Source organism: Ursus arctos, unplaced genomic scaffold (genome assembly GCF_023065955.2).
Source record: "Ursus arctos isolate Adak ecotype North America unplaced genomic scaffold, UrsArc2.0 scaffold_30, whole genome shotgun sequence".
Classification (NCBI taxonomy): domain Eukaryota; kingdom Metazoa; phylum Chordata; class Mammalia; order Carnivora; family Ursidae; genus Ursus; species Ursus arctos.
Window position 1 is genome coordinate 6,641,328 of NW_026622986.1, and position 16,213 is coordinate 6,657,540.

The 16,213-nt window shown below is 33.9% G+C and overlaps 1 protein-coding gene across 1 annotated transcript in view; it reads right to left on the bottom strand.

Moving 5' to 3' along the window:
- Positions 1-16,213, bottom strand: part of CCDC7 (coiled-coil domain containing 7) — a 245,984-nt gene that overhangs the window by 110,658 nt on the left and 119,113 nt on the right. Inside the window, exons 15-16 of the mRNA XM_057304764.1 lie at positions 14,274-14,492; positions 875-912 (exon numbers count right to left, since the gene is read on the bottom strand). Of these exons, the coding sequence (XP_057160747.1) occupies positions 875-912; positions 14,274-14,492 (257 nt within the window). The remainder of the gene's footprint in view (positions 1-874; positions 913-14,273; positions 14,493-16,213) is intronic.

The window sequence follows — 16,213 nt, forward strand, 5'->3', positions numbered from 1 at the left end:
AAAAAATTTAAGTGAGTTTTATGTATTGAGGTCATGACTCAATGAGGTAAGTAATCCCACACATGAGTATTTTCCTGAGCATAAATAAAAATTGTTTTCACACAAATACCATTTTTAAAAAAGGATCATATTCAGGGGCGCCTGAGTGGCTCAGTCAGTTAAGCGTCTGCCCTGGGCTCATGTCATGATCTCAGGGTCGTGGGATCAAACCTCCCTCCCCCAGTCTGGCTCCCTGCTCAGTGGGGATTCTGCTTCTCCCTCTCCCTCTGTACTTCCCCCACTCATGCTCTCTCTCTCAAATAAATAAATAAATAAAATCTTTAATAAGAAATGGGTCATGTTCAGTTTCTCACTATCTGAAAATTTAATTGTTGCTGGTGGGGAGGGGTAGGGAAAGTGGCTTTGTACCATACCTAGTCCTTAAATTTTTCACTTAAAAGTTTTGATTTTCACAGCATCCAAAACTGTTGATCTTTGACAACATCTAAAGTTTTAAACATTTTCTATTTAAAATTAGTTTTGAAGAGTACGATATTGTAAGCAAAGATATAAATCAAGGAGTTTTACGATAATGAATTTAGAATGGCTATTTTGCCATTTAGGTATATAAACTAATGAAGATTAGAAAAAGAATATTTTAGGGGCGCCTGAGTGGCACAGTGGTTAAGCGTCTGCCTTCGGCTCAGGGCGTGGTCCCGGCGTTATGGGATCGAGCCCCACATCAGGCTCCTCCGCTATGAGCCTGCTTCTTCCTCTCCCACTCCCCCTGCTTGTGTTCCCTCTCTCGCTGGCTGTCTCTCTCTCTGTTGAATAAATAAATTAAAAAATCTTTAAAAAAAAAAAAAAAGAAAAAGAATATTTTAAAATTTTTTACCTCTTGTCAGTTGAGCTTCCATTTGGGACACTTGAGATCTGTGATAAAGAATACTAAATTTAAATACACTAAACATACACACCAAATGTTTACACTAAATTATTTAGAAAAATGTCATTCAAAGCAGGTTTTTTAATATGAAAATTTTGGAAGATTAAGGTGTCAAAAAAGCTAAGAAATGATCATACCTGGCATTGGAAGAAACATTGCAGAAGATGAACTACTACCAAAATTATATTTCTAAATGAGTGCAAAGAGGGCTTTATATTTATCATAAATAAACATTATTTTAAACATATCCATTACACAATTACTTAATCTTTTTAATATTCTTTTTGAAGCATTTATAATTCAAATGCCAATAGTATACTAATATGGTAGTACTAACACATAGTATACTAACATGACAGTATTTTTTTAATTTAAAAAAGTTGTAAAAGTATATTGAGAATACATGCTCAAAATATACTTACTGAGGTGTGTGATCAAAAATATAAGAAACCAATGACCTCAAGAGTGTGATTTTATTACTAACTTACCCCCTGGGAAGATAACATGTTTTCCTATAGCATAATGTTGATTCTAGATTTTATCCCAGGCCTGAATTTTACCTAACTCAGTTTCTTTCATACAGAGATTAGCTAGTTTTATCCTTACTCACCTGTGTCAAAGACTTCTGATGTTCACCAAACTAATTTTCTTAAGGCACATTACTGGTCTATATTTCTAAGTCCCTCCTACAGTTAAATGTGGTAAATTAATTATGAGAGAAAATGGTGTTTACCACTTCCAGCCTGGTCAATTAAAACTGACTCATGTTTGGTCTTCCATCTTCTTTTCTGGTAGCTGGATGTCTATGCCCAATGTGGCCCAGGAAGCCAATGTAAGATGGCAAAACCTCCATATGCCAGGATACCTGAATGACCCTGTAGAGCAGGACTCCCTAACACAAACATGGACCCTGAACTTCCTGGAAGTATTTACATGAGGAAATAATTTTCTATGTGAGTCATTACATATTCTGGGCCTGTAGGTGACAAGAGTTAGCCTATATATTAAGTAATATACCACCATGGGTTTTCATATGGACTATGTAGATAACTAGACAGAACTAAATGATGATAAAACCTAACATTCACATAATGCTTCATGATATACAAAAGCATTTGGTAAACATTATCTCATTTTACTCTAACATGTTTATAAAAAATTATCATCCTCCTATAAGTAAAGGTTTTATTAAAAAAAAAACAAAAAAACATGTTCAGCTCCTGACACATAGAAATGATAATAGGTCTTACCTTAATCTCTAATTTTAAAAAGACTACTATTCAAATAAGCAACTTTAAAAACAGATGCAAAAACAAAGAGGAACTACTTCTAAAATATGTCATTAATATATACATACAACAGACCTTTTGTGTAATGTGATCTAATGTCCAGTGGTAGGAATTCTAAATATTTTTCTTCCACTTCTTCTAAATTTTAAGTTGCTATCACCAGTAGCACAGGGTGATAAGCTGCCTTTCACAGTTTCCCAAGAGCACTGGGAACATGCAACCTCATTTGAGAAAACCCTCTCTTGATACTAGCAATGTCACAGCTCCACAGCCAAACAAGGTATTGTAATACCTAAGACAACTATATCAGCAAAAGAAATGAAATATATTTATAGTTACAATACATAGGTAAGACCTTATGAATTATAGGATCAATACAAAGCAGCTCTTCCCTTTCTGACAACTGAAGACCAAACTGCTTAACTTACCACTCAATTCAAGAGTTTGCACAACCTCATAACAATCTACTTGTAGGCAATCTCTAAAATGGCTCCCAGTGATCCCTGTTTCATGGTATTCATGCCTGTTGTATTACCCTCCCTTGTGTTTGGGCTGGCCCTGGTGACTACTTCTACTTGTAATGAATAAGATATGGCAAAAGTGATAGGATATCACTTCTGAGATTAGATTCTACCTTTCTCCCTCCCTCCCTGCTGCTTTCCCTCTCTTCTTCCCTGTTTCTGCTTCCGTGTTGTAACTAACTTTATGGAAAGGCTTCCATGGCAAGGAACTGATGTCACCAAGTAACATCCAGCAAATATCTGAGGCCCAACAATAGTTCCATGAGTATATGCTGAGCCCAGAAGTATATCCTCCTCCAGTTAGGTCTTGAGACAAATGTAGCCAAGACCAACATTGACATTGAAAATCTGATTTTATCACTTTAACTACTGCCCAGCTCTTGTTTTTCTTTGACAATTACAGTGCTGTGACTCAGATAGGATCAGATTCATCACTGGACTCCAGAACACTCACCCAGGACCTCAATTTTTGTGTATTTTTGAAGCCTTTGTTTTCACTCCTGACTAATTGAGGATCCACTGGTGGTGAGTCCAACTCCTAAACCATTGTTCCATGCAAATGTCCACTGAAGTTAGTAGGGACAGATTTTGATTCTTAAGATTCTGAGTATACTCCAGAATCTGGTTAGGGTCTCAGATAAATGGAGGCTCGATTCAATTTCCAGGCTTCTGTATTTGTAAGGGGCTAATCTGTAAGGAACAGAAGCTATGTTTGAGTCCTAAGTTTTCTGTTTAAGTATAAAGGTACCATTAGTTAAGAACATGGGAGCTTCTCAGTTGACTAAAAACCTTTGAAACCTCTCCCTTCCTATCACTAATACTTCTCCTTCCTCTTTTTATCATCGTCAGTCTTCACTAAGGTTCTCTTGAATCTTTTGGTATGTCCCTCTTTAACCACCAACCTCCCTCATCTTTCTGACTACCCTGCCAGACTTTCCCTTTCCCACTTGAGCCCCTGGGTTCCCTATAGTCACTTAAACTTTAAGCCCCCATACCCCCTATGAAGAGATCTCAAGAGACTCAGACCCCCAAAAGCAACCATTTCAGGCTGAAAAGAGAGAAAGACACTATTTGAAAACAAAATTAGTGTTTTGCCCACTTGATGAGCCAGAAAGCCACAAGACATCTTCTCAGTCACTCACCTAAAACTTAGTCCACACTTCCCTAAGATTACATATCAAGGCAAAACAAAGTCTTCTCCACAAATATTGACAAACATGTAAGCTTAGCTTATCCCAGTTGCCAGAAACACAATTAGAATAAAAATATAAAGTGGAAAAAAGATGAAAGCTAACTCTTCCATATAGACCAGCTGAGTTTGTATTACAATGTTTTACTGATTCAAGGCTAACATTTTTTAATGAAAGCATTAAGATCTCTTTTTGCATCTCTTTGTTTGTTTGTTTATATGTGTGAGTATTATATATGTGTGTTATTTTTTCCTCCAAATGATATCACCAAATTACTCAATAAAATCTCTTAAAGGAGTTCTATCAAATTGGCTTAGAGATGAATGAGTGTCATTATAAATTAAGTATTTCTAAGACAACTTCCAAAAATACAGAAACTAACACAAATGTTTTGGTGGGGGCTTTTTAGATTCATATGATCTGAAATATAAATTGGTAAATAAAGCTAGTTTTAAAATCATTGTTAAAATAAAAGCAGGCATATATTCAGAGATGTCAGCTTTAATACATGCAGACATGCAATTTTTTCTACCTAAGTTCACTAGTCAAACAAGTTTATGTTATAGCTGCTAAATGTTTACTATTATAAACTATAAATCCAACCTAAGAACAAAATGTACAATAAAAATGGATTGCTTCAAAGTCACAGGATATAAAGTCAATGCACAGAAGTCTGTTGCATTTCTATACACTAATAATGAAGCAGCAGAAAGAGAAATCAAGGAATCAATCCCGTTTACAATTCACCCCAAACCATAAGATACCTAGGAATAAACCTAACCAGTCAGGTAAAAGATCTGCATTCTGAAACCATAGAACACTCATAAAAAAAATTGAGCAAGACACAAAGAAATGGGAAAACATTCCATGCTTATGGGTTAGAAGAACAAATATTGCTGAAATGTCTATGCTACCCAAAGCAATCTATACATTCAATGTACTCCTTATCAAAATACCACCAGCATTTTTCACAGAGCTGGAACAAACAATCCTAAAATCTGTATGAAACCAGAAAAGACCCTAAACAGCCAGAGGAATGTTGAAAAAGAAAACCAAAGCTGGTGGGATCACAATGCCACACTTCAAGCTGCACTACAAAGCTGTAATCATCAAGACAGTATGGCACTGGCACAAAAACAGACACATAGATCAATGGAACAGAATAGAAAACCCAGAAATGGGCCCTTAACTCTATGGTCAACTAATCTTTGACAAAGAATATCCAATGGAAAAAAGACAGTCTCTTCAATAAATGGTGCTGGGAAAATTGGACAGCCACATGCAGAAGAATGAAACCGGACCATTTTCTTACACGATACTCAAAAAATAAATTCAAAATGGATGAAAGACCTAAATGTGAGAGAGGAAACCATCAAAATCCTATAGGAGAACACAGGTAGCAACCTTTCTGACCTCAGCCACAGCAACTTCTTGCAAGATAGGTCTCCAAAGACAAGGGAAACAAAAGGAAAAATGAACGGTTGGGACTTCATCAGGATGACAAGACTCTATGCAGAGAAGGAAACAATCAACAAAACTAAAAGTGCAATCTATGGAATGGGAGGAAATATTCACAAATGACATATCAGATAAAGTGCTAGTATCCAAAATCTATAAAGAACTTATCAAACTCAACACCCCAAAAAACCAAATAATCCAGTCAAGAAATGGGCAGAACACATGAACAGACATTTCTCCAAAGAAAAAACACAAATGGTTAACAGACACATGAAAAAATGTTCAATATCACTTAGCATCAGGGAAATACAAATCAAAACCACAATGAAATACCACCTCACACCAGTCAAAATGGCTAAAGTGAATAACTCAAGAAGCAATCAGACGTTGGTGAGGATGTGGAGAAAGGGGAATCCTCTTACACTTTTGGTAGGAACACAAACTCGTGCAGCCACTCTGGAAAACAGTATGGATGTTCCTCAAAAAGTTAAAAATAGAACTACCCTACAGCCCAGCAATTACACTACTAGATATTTATCCAAAGGATTCAAACATACTGATCCAAAGAAGCACATGCATCCAAAGGTTTATAGCAGCAATGTCCATAATAACCAAACTACAGAAAGAGCCCAGATGTCCATTGACAGATGAATGGATAAAGATGATGTGGTGTGTGTGTGTGTGTGTGTGTGTGTGTGTGTGTGTGTGTCTGTGTGTGTGTCTACGTGTGTGTGTGTATATATATTTATATTTTTATATATATATTTATATATATAATGACATATTATTCAGCCATCAAAAAGAATGAAATCTTGCCATTTGCAATGATGTGGATGGAACTAGAGGATATTAGGCGAAGCGAAATCAGTCAGTCAGAGAAAGACAAATACCATATGAGTTCACTCATATGTGGAATTTATAAAACAAAACAGAAGAACAGAGGGGAAGGGAAGGAAAAATAATATAAGATAAAAACAGAGGGAGGCAAACCATAAGAGACTCTTAACTATAAGGAACAAACTGAGGGTTGCTGGAGGGGAGATGTGTGGGGGGATGGGGAAGTTGGATGATGAGCATTAAGAAGGGCACTTGATGTAATGAGCACTGGGTGTTATATGCAATTGATGAATCCCTAAATTCTACCCTTGAAACTAATAATACACTATATGTCAAGTAAATTGAATTTAAATTTTAAAAAAATGAATTGCTTCATACACACCAGGCACAACAGTTTAAAAAAAAAAGAGGGATGAACCATATGTTTAACTTTTTAGATCCTTTGCTTCTGTGATATATTTGATACCTGATTTGTTAATAAGAAAAATAGCAAAATGAGGACTAGCTTTGTTTAATTTCTCATATAACTTTCATGAGCAATTCAAGCATAATAGTTAAGAATAATTAAATAGATGTCAGTGGAATAAAAGTTTATAAGTGAACTTTTCAACAATTATATTTCATAATATGTCTCTTTAAAAAGTTTAAAAAATATTTTTGATAACCTGAAACTTTAAAAAGCTATACTAAGTTAAATAATGAATAGTCATTGATGAGCTAGATCATTTCCAAATAAGATAAAAGATTGAAACATTAACTGCTGAACACAAATTTATCAACTTTTGGCATCTTGTTTTTATACAGTATAGAGAATCTACGTATATTTTGATCTCTTAATAAACATGATAACTGGCACTATGAAAAAGATATTTTTCTCTAGAAAATTGTGAAATGATGTGCTCATAAATTTGTTAGGGAATAATAGTATGTGGCTGACAGTTCACAATTGTTTACTTCCTAGTATGTTAAAAAGAAAAAAGGCTGCTAATGGTTTAAAATCCTAATTAATGTATGTAAATGAAGCTAACAGGAATGGTAAAGATAGAGGAAAAAAAGAGTCTATATGTAAGGAAAACAACGTGTGTGGTTTTTTTTTAATAAGAAAGGTATGAAGGACATTTTTTGTTGAGGAAAAAATAGAATAAATTTTTCCTAAATTAGGATAGCTAGTTGTTCCAGAGGAAAACGGAAAAGAGTAATACAAAAGTTGAATGGATTTTTAAAAGAAAAAGTGGTGCAAAAGGAATCTTGGAAAGGGAAATTTATGTGTGGTCAAGCTAGATAAGAATTGGAATGGATTTATTTTTAAGTTTTTTTAGTGAGCATTGATATCAAAAGTACATTGGTACAAACCTAGGATTCTACTTTGTCCCTGTTGAAAGGATAGTTTTCTTGGACTGTTGATATTCTCTTGATAAGAGATTATGAAAGATTTTTCTTTATCTCTTCAGTAATCTGTCTAGAAAACAATGATCCTGTATTGTAGCAAAATAATTTTCTGTACGTCATATTGTCTTTATCAAGTATTCAATTACTTAAGAAAATCAAATCTCAATATTAGAAAGCTAAGGTGTTTTTTTTTTAACATTAATGTAACCTTCTATATTTATCTTGGAAATCTTATATTATTACATTTGTTAAATAACTAAACGACCTGTGATCCTATTTTGTCAGGTATTCAGACTTTTTAATGTTTAACAACATCCCCAAATCAAATGCTAAATGAAGTCTTTTGACCTCAAACTATCTTTGAAATTTCCCAGAGGGTCCCTGGAAAATCTCAAAGGATTTGTCTTTCACCTTATAAAAGAGAGAAGTTTAATTATGTTTATGTGGTATGTTAAATCATGTGGAAAGTATTGTCAAATTAATGAGGATAAACCTTCATAGGTTATGTGTGTATGGATATATGTTACTAATATAAGTATTCCAGAAATTGTTTGAAGTTCTTAAAAATTTGTCAGTACCTTCATCGTCTGCTTATTATGTTAAAATGTTCTATGTCATAGAAATAACAAAATTTCCTTGTCAATTCCATTGTAATTAATTCTTATCAGATTTTTATCTTGACCCTTTTGTCACTTATCATTCACAGATAGTAATTGTTTTACTTTGATTCTTTTTCTGAAAGTATTTATAATCAGCTACTGGTGAGAATGCATCATCATGGTACCACTTGAATAACTTTGAGACCATGCCACTAGACTGATAAGATTTCAAGAACTAATAAAGAAGCTAATGGATTCATAAAACCGCTAACACAAGATCAAGTAGAACAAAAATTGAATTAATTAGGTAGAACTGAATAAACTGATGAGGATGATTAATTTTTTCAATGACCCTTTGAAACATAGCTGCTTCCTGAATGGTTTTTTTTTTTCCAGATTTAAGGAAATATTCTTCTCTATTGTCTTAATCTATCTATAACTTGCAGCAATTAGGTAAAGTATACTTTGTGAACAACTACTTTTTCTCTCTATCTGATCCCTCTTAATTTGGAAACTCTTAGCATTCTTATTTCCATGGCAATATAGTTATTTGCATAAATAAAATAGGAATCCGTTCCCCTTGAAACAGAACACAATTGGAAACTGGTTATATTACCAAGACTTTGACTGGAAGGTCACATTTGAGAATGATGTATAAAATCAGTTATAGTCAGGCAGCTCTAAGGAACTAAGGTTGATTTGATGGAGCCGATAAAGCCCTCCTTCAAAAACATGCCCAGTATCTTGCTTATATGGTTTCTGACCACACAGATGAGCAAAGAAAGTCACTTCCTGGCAGGCTCAGGAAACTCAGAATATCTTGGAGACCTCTAGAATAGAGGAATTCATCCAAGTCTATAGATATTGCCTGTGAAGCCTGATTGAGAGTACTTGGCTTGGCTTCCTAGCCTCAAGAAGTTTCTAAAAGTCCAACCTCAAATTCCTTATGAAAAATTCCAGCAAAGCAAATGCAAGACCTGTGTAGTCAGTCACTGTTCTTGCTGCACTTGTATAAATAATCAGGTCGATTTTAATAAGACTAGATTTATTTTGCAAATGAATTTGTCTTACTTTATCTTTGCTAGAACTGGGGGGATCACAGATAAATTATGTTTAAATGAAAAACATACCCTTGTGGGTGTTTAATTCTAGTCCTATTCATTGTCTTTAAGTTTTTATTATCCACCTATGAACTGGACAAAATGCTGAACTCTAGTTTCCTCTAATATCTGGTGACAACTTTCCAAATTAGTGTTTTCAATTTTTCTGCCTTTTGACTTGAAATCACTGAGAACAAGAACTGCCCTTTTCCTGAAGCTCTCCAAGCTGAAGTTGGAAGACTTGATAAAAATTTCAAGAAAATCACCTTGACAGATTCATGACAGATCAGAATGGGCTGCTGTCATGCCTGCTGATGTGTGGGCCTCTTAGAAAGTTCAATGAAATACCCAATGCCATCACCACAGGTACTCAAATCACACCAAGAAATCCATTGCAGGACTGGATCGCTGTCCTCACTCCATCATCTAAAGCCCAATATCTAGAAATTTTGACTGGCTTCCCTCTAGATTCAGAAACTTAGTTTTTAACTATTAATCTTTGCTTTTACTTTCACAGAAACTTTTGTCATTAAATGTCTGACTTCTAACACCAACAAGTCCCAACAGATGATTCAGCTAGTCCATAATGAAGAAGTGACCAAAAAATGGACTTATTTGTTCAAAAGAAAGAACATCACTTCTTTCCTTGAACATGAGAGGGGGCTGATAAAGATTCTGTGCTTGACCAAAATTTTAGGTTCTTGAACCTTCTCCTAGGCCCATCTGTGTACATCCTTTTAAAATCCCATTTTAGTAAGAACCCTGATAAGTCAATTTAACAGTGCCCATTCTCTATAATTGATCTCCCTCAATACTTAATCAGATTCCTCATCTTTCACTATCCTTTAGGTGATAGCTGATGATTCTTTTTTTTTTTTTTTTAAGATTTTATTTGACAGAGAGAGAGAGAGCACACAAGCAGGGGGGTGGGAGAGGGAGAAGTAGGCTCCCCACTGAGCAGGGACCCTAGGATCACAACCTGAGCCAAAGGCAGTTGCTTAATCAGCTGAGGCATTCAGGTGTCCCTATAGCCGATCGCTCTTGCCTACCTTCGGCAAAGATCCTATTAGGTCAGTTCAGCCAGAATCTTCCTTATACCCACAATGTTTCCTCTTAGTAACTGTCCATGGACCACCAACCTACTCTTTGGCTATAAATTTCTACTTCCCACTGGTGTATTAGGAATTGAACACGTTCTATACTGAGGTTTCTTTTCTCCTATTGCAATGGGCTTGAATAAAATCTGTTTTTTTAAACTCTTGACTGCCCAGCTCTGATTTTCCTTTGATAACACTTTTTGATTGCATCTTTTTGAGACCATGAACTAGAGGACCTAGCTAAGCCTTCTTTCTGGATTTCTGACTCACAGATACTATGAAATAATACATGTTTGTTGTCTAAGCAACTAAGTTTTGTAGTAATTTATTATGTACCAAAAGATAACACAGTACTTTTTGTTCTTCATTCATTTTTTAACCAGATGAATTTTAAGAAACAAGGGAGGGAGAAACAGTGTTGAAAGCAAAGAGAACAAGTTATGCAAAATCATGAAGGTGACAGAAAACGTAGTGTGTTCCCTGAACTTAAGGAAGTTCAGTGTAGCTAAAGCATAAATATATATTTGTATGTGTGTCTGAGTGCTCGTGCTTATGAAGTCAGTTGCAATGAATGGGTCGGGAGGAGGGCTAATTAAAAATGAGCCTGGCATCTCAAGAAAGGACCGGATCTGACACAACCTTAACCCAAAATTAGGAATTCGCACTTCAACCAAAGAATGATGGGAACCATTAAAGATTTTAGGTAAGAAGGTTAACATGAACAGATTTTAATTTGAAAGATGACTAGACATCAACATGGATACTGGACTAAAGACAGTTAATTCTGGACAAAGCCACAGCAATTAGAATCCTGGTGGCATCCTGGGAATTGCCAGTGAAACCGGAAAAAAAATGGGTAAAATTTTATGGCTAATAGTTGGATTGAGAAAAAAACGGAAGAGACAAAAAACAATTCCCAAGATTCTAGTTTCAGCAATCAGGTTATGAGAATGCCAGGAAATTTTGAGTACTGGGAGAAGAAGCAGTCTAAGAAGAAAGCAATTAGTTTATTTTAGGACCTGATGAATTTTAGATGTTGTGGACCATTCCAGTAGGTAAATTCAAAAGGCTGATAGATAATAGGTCTAGAAATTAGGTAATATCTGGGTTAGAGACACAAGATTTATTGAGCACTTGAAGCCATAAATGTATATAAGCATACTCAGAAAGAGTATATGGAATAAAAAGAGAATCCAGGAGGGAAAACTCAGAGAAACACCAAGAGTTAAAGAATGGACAGCGCAAGAGGAGACCAAAACACAGTACCAGAAAAATATAAAGAAAACCAAATAATTAGTCTGCCTCTAAAACAAAATGCAGACTACATTAAAAAGAAATAAATGGTCAGGGGGCACCTGGGTGGCTCAGTGGGTTAAGCGTCTTCCTTTGGCTCAGGTCATGATCCCAGGGTCCTGGGATCAAGCCCCATGTCAGGCTCCCTGCTCAGTGGAGAACCTGCTTCTCCCTCTCCCTCTGCCTGCCACTCTCTCTGCTTGTGCTTGATCTCTCTGTCAAAGAAATAAATAAAGAAATCTTACAAAAACAAAAAAAGAAAAGAAAAGAAATAAATGGTTGGGGGTGCCTGGATGGCTCAGTCAGTTAAGCATCTGCCTTCTACACAGGTCATGATCCCAGGGTCCTGGGATTGAGCCCCTCATCAGGCTCCCTGCTCAGAGAGGAGTCTGCTCCTCCCTCTCCATATGCCCCTCCCCTGCTTCTGCTCTCTCTCTCTTGCTCTCACTCTCTCAAATAAATAAAATCTTAAAAAAAAAAAGAGAGAAATGATCAAACATGATCAAATAATGCTAAGAGAATAAATGAGATAAATAAACTATAAAGCATCCTTCAGAATAAGGTCAAATAGATTTGTTGTGACCTTGGCAAAAATAGTTTTAATATAGCGGTTGGGAAAAAGGATTATAGTTAAGTGAAAAATTACTATAAGAACATGCAGACAGTGAATATGAACAACTTCTATTTCAACAAAATCTTCAGTAATGAATCCTGTTTCATTATTACCAGAGCAGGCCAATCCAAATAAATGATATTATATACACCATCCATGCAAAGAAGCTAGTATATAGTAGGTGTTTAGTAAGGACTGTTAAACCGAGTATTTAAGAAGAAAGGCATCTGTTAATCTATTTATAAAACCACTAAAAATAAAAATCACTTGCCCAGATTGAAGGTGATAAAGCTACCTGGTAAAATGCCTCAGGTAATGAAGTTGCTCTTTCAAATTCGTCTTATTTTTAACCTAACATTTTCTATTTAACTTGTCATATATGACAGGATTTATTTTGGATTTGGGGAAGAATCCTGGGAAATAAAAAAACACTAAGTCTATTAACAAAGTGAGGGTTCAAATGCAGCCACACAGAGAAGCAAAGAAGATATCCTGACCTTATTTTGAAGCCGTAAAAGACCTAGGTTTGAAGTCTAATTCAACATTACTATGATGTTGCATAGTTAATTTTTTTAGGCTCCAGTTTCATCTTCAAAATGGGGGTGCTGATAGCTACCTTACTTATTACTTATTGTGTAAATGACTAGTACATATATATAAAATCACCAGCATATTTTATAATGACAGAGGATATAAAGTGACTAGCATATTTTAAATTGTGTTGCCACACTTTCTCTTTGTCTTAAGCCAGTTCACAGAAACCTGTGTTTCTAAAAAAATTGCTTTTGTATTCAATTCAGGGCAAAAAACAAAAAAGACCCTAATAACCTTAATAATTTCTTTTTCATTAAGAACAATTGCTTTCATTTTTTTATCTTTCCGAGAAGAAACTGACATAATTTGCAATTAAAATTTCATACAATGGGTTAAATAAGTGTTGGGATTAAGGACAGCACTTGTTGTGATGAGAACCAGTTGTTATATGTAAGACTTGAATCACTAAATTGTATACCTGAAATTAACATTACACTGTATGTTAACTAACTGGAATTTAAATAAAAACTTTAAAAATTATATACAAAAAAAGATTAAAATAAGGATAAAATTGCTGTGTGATGATATTCCCCTTTAAAAAGCTAGAGTATTGGCCTTTAATTTTACTTTATTAATTGCCCATTTGCTAATTTTACTATGCTATCTCTAATACACATAAACTCTCATTCTGAAAATGAGAAGGAAGGACACTAAAGAATATAAAATACTATTAAAGAAATGAGGGACCTGATAATACCTATCCTGCTAGAACAAGGACAATCAAAATTGTATTCTCAGCAGTTTTGCTTTACTTCTTGAACTCTTTCCATTGCTTGTCAATAAAGTTGCTTATGTGTAGACTGTTATTTTCTTCTAAGCACAGATTAATAAATCTCAATGTTCAGGAAAGTGCTTCTGAATCCACTGGACAACACAATCAAAAATACATTTTTTTCAAGAATTTTTCTGCACAGATAATAGCTACACTTGCAGTGAGCAAAGCATAACATACATACTTAACAAACCACTATGTTGTACACGTGAAACTAATACAACATTGTGTGTCAATTGTACTTTAGTTGAAAGATAAATTTGAAAATGTTTCCCCATAGTTTTGCATTTATATTTAATTTTGTTACCTTATACCAAAATATCTTTAGTCTATGAACTATTTTATCTGGCTCTCAAATCTCAGGCATTTATATCATCATTTAAAACCAAAATATATCTAAATTATAAATGTGTATTCAAGACAATGAATTGCTATAACCAAAGGTGAAAGGCAAAAGGTCCAAGCAAAAAACCAGGGCATAGAATTTTTTTGAAATAATATATACAAATGAAGTAAACAACAATATAAAAGATAATCTTACAGCACAGATTACTGTTTTTCTGTCTTCTGTTTTTTCTATTTCAGTAATTCCTTACCTGTAGATGGTCTTGGATTGTAGAATTCGTATTTTGTCCACCTGAATCTGTAACTAGTGATTTCCTTGTTCCTTTCTCCAATGGTATATCTTTTGAATCTTCAACTTTCATTTTACTAATACCCATTTCTATTGTTGTCTTGTTCTTCCCTTCACTTTTAAGTGATCCCGTCCCTTGATTTAGGAAATAGTTAAGTTGAAGCTTAGCTCTTTCAGCTTCCTGTTTTTAAAAAAGTAATGGTTTATCAAGCATTATGTGTGACATTTTTCTGTCAATATTACAACTTTCAGGAATAAGAATATGTTCATGTCCACATTACTTCTCAACTTTATTTTTACTAAGTTGGAGAGAGCTAAATTAAACCACTGGTATAATCCATAGTTTAATCCATAGATTAAAATTAAAAACCATGAAGAAATGCCTTCCACTTTGAGCGCTAGTTTTATATCCCAGGAAGTTCCCCTATTATTTTTTTAAAGCTCTAATTATTGTAGAGTCACAATAAAAGTAAATAAAAGATATACATTAGAAAAGGTGATAGAATGTAACCGGGATAACTAATATCTACAATATCAAATAATAAAAGAAAATGTGAAAAATAATTTATTTCTTCTAGAATATAAGGTTTTTAAATGCTACTTTTAATAATTTTTTACTTAGATCAACAAAAATGAAGTTCACAAATAATCTCACCACAAACAGAAAATTCACTGTTAACATTTGATATATATCCTTTTTCATTATTTCTGTATATAACTAGTGCATATACGTATTTTTAAAATTTTTATCCATACTGGATCCTACTATACATACCCGATATGCTCTTTTTGTTAAATAATGTCATAGATATGTCCCAATGATAATAAATGTACATCTAAATCAGAATAGCTAATAGAAGCACATTTAATAGTGTACTTTTGTTTAGCAAATTTCTTATTAGGGACACATTGGTAATTTAAAAATTTTTGCTATTAAAATTTTTTATATTATACATACTTGCACAAAATCCCTGTACACTCTTCTTTATGATTAATTTTTGTAACTGCACTGATTCAATGAAAAGCCTACGGTGTCCCAAACTTTTGCTATATATTTTCTTCCAGAGAAGTATTATTAATTCATAGTAATAGAATTATGTAAAAGATTACTTATTTCAACATATATCCACCAATATTAGACATTTCTCTTCCTAAAATTTTTACTGACATGGTAGGTAAAAAACAAATCTATCGCACTGTTATTTTAAGTTGCATTTGATAACTAGTGAGGTTTAATATATTCATATGCATTTATTGTCTTTGTGTGTTTCTAAGTTATGACTTGCCTGTTTGTGTTTATTTGGGGGAATATTTGAGGGAAGGACATTCATATTTCTTATAGATTTGTAAAAGATCTTCATATAAAACATTCTGTTAAGAATTTGCATTTATCTTTATATCTTATGAATCTTTTAACATACAAAAGTTTTAAATTAACAATAGCCAAATATATTGCAATATCCCTTTGCAATATGATGCTTAGAAAACCTTGCTCTAGCCAAGACCATATCACTGTTACCCAGTATTTCTTCTTATATCTTCATACTTCATTTATTAATTTTGGATCTTAAATCAAGCTGCAACTTATTTTGATGTGTGTCACAAACTATCACATGAGAACTACTTTTTTTATAGTAGTTTACTTTTTGTGACTATTTTGTCTGTCTATAAAAAAGTTTCAGTAACTAAAATTATAATATACTAAATTATTGCATTCCTTTGAATCTGCTTCTGGATTTTTTATTCAGCACCAAATCCAGAACCACATTGTTTTAGTTATTATAGTGTTATATTACATATTGATTTTTTAACAACCAAATCCTTATTATTCTTTTGAATAGTCACCAGATTCCTTTCTCAATATATCCTGTAATAATTCTGTTAAACTCCAAAATAATTCCA